At 39.3% G+C, this 6,801-nt stretch overlaps 1 protein-coding gene across 29 annotated transcripts in view; it reads right to left on the bottom strand.

Annotated features, from left to right (window-relative positions):
* Window positions 1–1,010: 1,010 nt before the first annotated feature.
* Window positions 1,011–6,801, bottom strand: part of BAZ2B (bromodomain adjacent to zinc finger domain 2B) — a 182,405-nt gene continuing 176,614 nt past the window's right edge. For all 29 annotated transcript variants that reach the window (XM_083578336.1, XM_083578319.1, XM_083578316.1 and 26 more), the window contains 3 exons: window positions 5,373–5,638; window positions 3,343–3,486; window positions 1,011–2,471 (listed from right to left, as the gene is read on the bottom strand). In XM_083578336.1, coding sequence (XP_083434462.1) covers window positions 2,318–2,471; window positions 3,343–3,486; window positions 5,373–5,638 — 564 coding nt within the window. In that variant the 3' untranslated portion in view covers window positions 1,011–2,317. The remainder of the gene's footprint in view (window positions 2,472–3,342; window positions 3,487–5,372; window positions 5,639–6,801) is intronic.

The raw sequence follows: 6,801 nt of genomic DNA, 5'->3' as shown, positions 1-6,801 counted from the left end.
ATTTCTAATTTGGATAAAATAGAATTAAATATTTCTGAATAATTTACTGAAACTAATTATCCACTCTCCAGTCACATGTATTAGGCAATACAACACAGAAATAAAGCTATTCTACTGCTACATATCTAAAGAGTCTCTAAAAAGCCTTGTAAGAAAAAATTAAATCACTATGAGATTTCCTTGGAACAACAACAACAAAAACCATTCCATTAGTAGTATTAGAGCTTGGGCACCACTGAAAGCTTTCTGATTTTGATGCTATAAATACTTTTGCCAGTAAAGGTGAATTATCTTTGACATTTTACTAGTGAAATACCATTATACAAGTGCAGCAGCCCTTGCACTTGGTTTAGTAGGAACACAATCCTACACACCAAGGATGGGGAACCCATGGTCCTTCAGACATTGTTGACCTCCAGCTCCCCTCAGTGAAAATGATGGTTATTGTAATCTAGAAACTTTCAAAGGGCCACAAGTTCACCAATCCTACTAACTGGGATAATGTCCCCACAATTCAGTAGAGCTTACTTCTGAGTAGACATGTATAGGATCGTACAACATGTCAGAATGAGCCTCAGAACTGCAGCATAGACCAGGAGACGCTATGTAATATAATGGATGTACACATACGGGTTTGTGCAGAAAATGACTGTGCCTATCAAGATGTTCCAATAAAGTTTCTGAGCCTTTTGAACCACGAGGCCTTTGGTTTAGTCCTGCTGTAGCACTCACATAACTGAGTAATTCCAACTAGTACTGGGCTTCCATTAGCCAGCATTGTTATTTCAGACAAGCCTGAATGTGCTTTGGCATAACTTCACAGAACGGGTACCACAATCAAAAGCCATTTTAGCTTAGCTCTTTCCAGATCCTTTCCTTACTATCTCCTATTCACAACTGCTGGAGGTGGGGTGGGGGAGATCTCGCTGCTAATTAGCAGCATTTTATTTATTTATTTTTTAAAAAATACTATAATATATAGGGAATTAAAATAACCAAGAAAAAAAAACTGGTTTGCAAAACAGTCTTTTATTGTATCCGTGCCACACATACTAGTGAAAAATAACACTCCTAAAAAAAAGAGAATGCTACCTTTTCCACAACGTTTTGTTTTAAATGAAACTTCAAGTACTCTTACATAGGTACAAAAAAAATTCTGATCTATTTGCCTCCAACAGGCCACCACAACACACAGTAGATAAAACACAGTGGTTACAAATGTCTTTTTGTTATTTCTGTGGCAAGGCAAATGGAGGGAAATGTTTTTATGAAAAAATACTGTGTGCGTAGGAAATTGTCACAATTTTATTCCACATGGATACAAATGATTATACTTGAATCTGAGGCCCTGGTGGCTTGAAATTATATAACAAAATAGAAAAATGGAAAACTAATATCCCCTACACCCTGTTTTAAAGGCAGGCACTACAAAGATTAAGGAGACTCCACAGTGTTGGTAGAGGATAATTACTGTACAAGCCATATATCTATAATTACCTTAAAACTAAAATAAAATGCTACAGTCCTTCTAAGGCATAAACAATAATGTCTGCAAACAATATGTACACATCATACATATTTAAAACAAGACTTAATTATAAACAATAATGAACAGTATATACATATGTCTCATTTTCTTCACTGTCTTGAAATACAATTTAACTACACAAGTGATGCAGCAACATATATATAAATGTACTTGTAACTCTACAGTAAAGTTTAATTTTTCGTGCTTTTTACAGCACATCAGTGTAAACAGTTTTACTTGGCTTTGTTTTATATTTTAAAACATTCCTTGTTGTATTTTCAAGATTTAAAGCAATTTTATTTTCTAATTCTTCCTTTTCACAGAAAACGAAGAGTCTGGATGCTATTTAATCATAAATAATTCATAAAATTAAATACATTTACTAAAAAATAAACTACAAAGTAAAAAAAATGAAAAATAGATATTTATTGAAAGGGAAAAGAGAACATTTTCCCCCAAGTAGAGCTCTGGTGGTTGAATATTCAGTGCGTTTTGATATATTTTAAATTGCTATTGCACTATTACACCCCTTATGTTTAAATTCTTTGGGTGTGCTTCCCTGTTCTACCTAAAATAGTTTGATAAAACACACAAACCAAGAACCAAGGGCCATGGTTGCTGTAGGAGTGAAGTCTTAGGAATTAGTACCACTCCCCAGTGATACTTTAAGGAAAAATAAAACAGTCATTAGTTATGCATGTGCCTTGTACTTTAATGTAAATACAGTTCACATTGCTGGTCTCATTTATCCTCATTTAATAAAAGAAAACATGTTGGACTGTGATCACTTCAGCTCACTTTGAAAATCTCTGTCCATTTTTTTTCAAAATGTTTCCTCATGTTGTGGCCAGCCCGGCCTATGTCAGAATCATCTTCATTAAATGTTTCACAGTTGTCAAACACAAGCCTGACATCTACAGCAAAGGCTTCAAGATTAGGATACCTGAAATATCAAAGAGAGCAAAATTTCCTTAAAATACAGAACGGAAGCAAAGGATCTAAAACCTTCACCAAGGAGGAAAGATATAACAGGATTAATTCAGAACGGCACTTTGCTCATCTTAGATTTAGTCTCACTTCTTCGCTATGTGTTATCTTAAACAAAGCAGGTGCTGAATGATACTGGCACCACAGCTTTCAATGAAAGTAAAACTGAGCACACCTGGTTCGGGTCCATCCAAATGAACAGAAAGCCCATAAACGTCTGAAGTTTTAATGCAGTATGGGCAGCCATTTTACCCTAAATAGCTCCAAAACCTCAGAGAGAATGGGCCCAAGTCATTTCCAGGATTTTATGGATTCAGCATCACCACAGCCCCCTTTTGAGAACAAACTGCCACACCTAGTACCCACACATTAGACTGGGCATGCATGTTATCTATCTGTTGCTTTGCAACAGATACTCCAGCCCTGACAAAAGCATATCCTTTTATGCCTGCACAGGATGTGGTACAGAAGCTCCTCCATTTGGTTTGTATGACCACAGCAGCAACTTAGTCTGCCTCTTAAATATCTATGGCTTCATCCTGAACAGTGGCCTGGCCTAAATGGTCATTAGCACAACTCCCGGAATCAATTGCATTTTTGGTCCACCTCGCCAGCCATCGGAGCTGGGCACTGGCTGGCTGATTGTCTACTCTTCCACCGACAAATCCTCTCAGCACCCCAGATTGTTCACCCAGTGTTCTGTTCCACTAACAGGGGGTGGGGGTGGAAATCTGATTTTACCCAAGTATTTAAAAAAAAGTTGATGCAGTATTACATTGACTTTCTTGGGAGTGGGGGGAATGGCAGTTCCTTTGATTTTTACTTACTGTCCATTACTTAGCTTCTCTCGAATGGTGGAAAAATCCATGGGTTTCTTTATAACTTTCCTATAACCGGGAACAAGTTTCAAGTTTACAGGAAGCAGGAAAGGCCATGCATCTTCATGAGTTTCCAATTCAGACAGCAGAACACTAAGAAAGGCACACGCAAAAACAATCAATTGTTGAACAGCTTGGTGCCTCACATGATATTGTCTAGCTATGCTTATCTATAAATATGAATGCTGCCTGCTGTGTAACACACTGTACCAGTAGATAATAATTAAGTTTTATTTAGATTTTTAAAGCAAAGTTTCAGAGATAAAACATATTACTTGGGAGGAGAAATGAAAAGTAGAAGAGGTTTCCACTAGTGGATGATGATGATGATTAAAATTTGTATAATGTAGAGGGGGAAAGGTGCTGAAAGCCTAAATCTCAACAGGAAGTGATCTTACCATGACAATATCCCCCACTTTCAGATCACCCTCTCCCTGCCCAGCCAAGAAAACAAGGTTCGGAATTTGACCTGTCACATGTGTTGGACCAATGACATGTTGGGACAGCCCCATGCCTGTCATGGCAGCCATGATGTCCAGAGCCACCCCAGAGTTAACCGCTTGGGCATGGATGTTGAAGTTCTCCAACCTCAGCAGTCTGGGAGTCCTCAACGCTGCCTCTGAGACTACTGGGCAGTGAGGCAGGAAGTAAACTAGCAGATTGCCTAATCTGTCACTAACTGCCCGTGCCATGTACCCCTTGCCAGGCCTTCCCTCCCTTCGCCTTCCACAGTAATTGGGGTCCCCCTTGCTCTCTCCAGATCCTCTCTTCCCAGGCACACCTTATGCCCCTTAATATGCAAAACAATACCAAAAGTTTATCGAGGACTGGGGGAAATTTACAGATTATTTGAAAAGCATATGTGATGCACAGACAACGCTTGCTGGGTTTGAAGAGTCTCTGTGAAAAATTAAGAAATATTGTAAAAAAGAAAGTAGGAGAAAGGAAGAGGAATGGTTAAAGGCAATAATAAGTTCAGAAATGCGTTAACAATAGAAATTTTAATGAAAGATTGGCAGAGAAACTGAGGGAAGTCAAAAATTGATGAATGTGAGAGTTAATATGAGTTGATTGTATAAAAATGTTTGGAAAATGAATAAAAAATTATTATAAAAAAATAATAATATACAAAACAACAACAATCAAAAATTTAAGGGCACACAATTTTAAAAAGCAGTTAAAAACAATTTAAAACATTTTAAACAAGTAGGGCAAGGCCATACCCCGAGAAAACGATGTTATGGGGGTGGCTTTTGTTCTTGCCTCCTCCCAAAGCAGGTTATCTCCCTTGGGGCATTGCTGCCCCCATTGGCCCCACTCCCCTGGTAGGCTGAACGCAGGTGGCCTCTCAATCAGTCCGTCAGCAGGGGGTGGGGGAGACTTCCCTCTGCCGGCCAAAGGTGCAAAAAGGCCAGCTTCCTCAAGAGGAGGAGTAATTCCAGGAGCCAGATGAACAGCTCACCTTCTCCACTGATGGTCTCTGGCTGCTGCTACCTTCGAGAATGAAGTGCCAATTCTCTGGATATCTGGAACCAACCAGCTATCAGAGCCTGGGCAGCTGATCTGTACTATCAGATGACCCCCAAAAGAGCTGGCTCAGGCAGAAATTACATGAGATGTTTACATCTGAGTCTACCTCAATCACGTATAAAATGAATGGGTGCCCCCCCTTTTAAGAACAAAAAGGACACAGGGGGAAAAAAGAGCCACGCTTATCTTCATGCAGACCATCACCCAAACACCATTTTCTCCATTTCAGGCTGGGGGAGAGGTAGCAGGGAGGTAGAATGATGAAGTTCCGCTCCTTTCATTCATTCAAGCTTTTACTCTACCACTGGGGCCTCCTCCACCTCTTTCTTACAAATGACTGGGACAGACCCAGGTTTAAACAAATAGGTCAACTGCTGCAGCACTGCGTGTACTTGGAGGGTTTCAACTTGCCCATAAACAAAAAATGAATATACCCAGCCAGCCAATACCTGCATATAGCCATGTCCTTAGATTCATCACGTTTAGCTTTCTTCACAGGAGAAACACTTTCCTGTTTTGTTGGGCTGATAGAAATATTTTCATCCATCTTTCTCTTCTTAGAGTCCATTTTCCCTCTTTTAACAGAGCTGCTTGTAGATGCAGAGTCCTCTTCTTCCACTTCTGCTGCTAATGGCAGTTTCTTGCCTTTCTTATGCTCGTTGCTTTTCTTCCCTTTGATCTGGTTTTTTTTCACTTTTAAAGTTTGACCACTTGCCTGTAGCAGGAAGAAAAAAATCCCAATAAATGAAGACAAAAACCTAACGGCCAAGCAAACATGCTTGGAATGCTTCCCTCCGCTAAGGTGAATCTAGGCACAACACCGTTTTCTTTTCATGCACCCCTTCCAGGATGCCCTCCTACCAAGAAAATTTATTGGCCCTTAGAAATGATGGGCATATTCTTATTGCATTTACCCCATAAGTCAGTGGCCAGAATCAAAAGCACCACAGGCAAAGGCTCTGCTTCTACAAGGGGGCTTTTCAGCTCCTCTGTCCAGCAGAAGGTTTCCCTCCCCCTGCCTTCCAAAAACCCTGAAGCAGCATCCTATGAGACACAAGGACTGCTGGTGGAAAGAAATATCCCATTTCCTGTGCACATACTGGTGCTTCCTGCTTGTGAATGGGGAGGGCAGGGAGATGTTACATCTGGCCTGTTTAAAAATACATGAATATTTCAGACAGCAAAATATTTGGGTGGCGGTAAAAGAGAGCTTGATTTACAGAATCCTCTTTAAACCAGGCCAGTTTCAAGGCCACTCTAGAGTTCTACAGACATTGCCAGACAGATTCCCCTTTTCTCAGAATGTTCAGTCTTCAAAGAAAAAAATTTAATCACTATAACTGTTGTGACGATTCAATACCGCTCTATCAACTTTAAACAAAGGCTGTAAATTCACAGTAAACAACAATGTACCAAATGGAAGCATGTAAATGGAAGTCTGTTTAACATTTTTACTTTAGATGTGGAACAAAGAGCACACTAATTAAACAGGCGATTGATACTAAAATGGAAGAAGCTGCAAATGAAAAGGAGACCAAAGGGGGTAAAAACCACCAATAGACCCAGACAGATTACAAAACAATGCTTGAGAAAGCTAAGAAGTGAGATTCTATGTGACAAAATAAAGAGCCGTATTCATCTGAATCCAAATAGCTTAACCATGCTGTTCAGCATAAAATTGGGGGGGGGGAGGCGTTTTGAGTACAGAGGAAATATTATACAAAAGTTATGGCTAGAAAAACACACACCATGATTTAAGGTTATATACACAAAAACATGCAGTAAATTAATTGGATAATAGCAGATGTCTTCCAGGAATAAAAGAAATTTAAAATAGCTATTAATTGTAAAGATCCATGTTTTTTACATGAAATAATA

This window comes from Podarcis filfolensis (assembly GCF_964270895.1).
Source record: "Podarcis filfolensis genome assembly, chromosome: 1".
Taxonomy (NCBI): domain Eukaryota; kingdom Metazoa; phylum Chordata; class Lepidosauria; order Squamata; family Lacertidae; genus Podarcis; species Podarcis filfolensis.
This window is presented reverse-complemented; position numbering and strand designations above follow the sequence as displayed.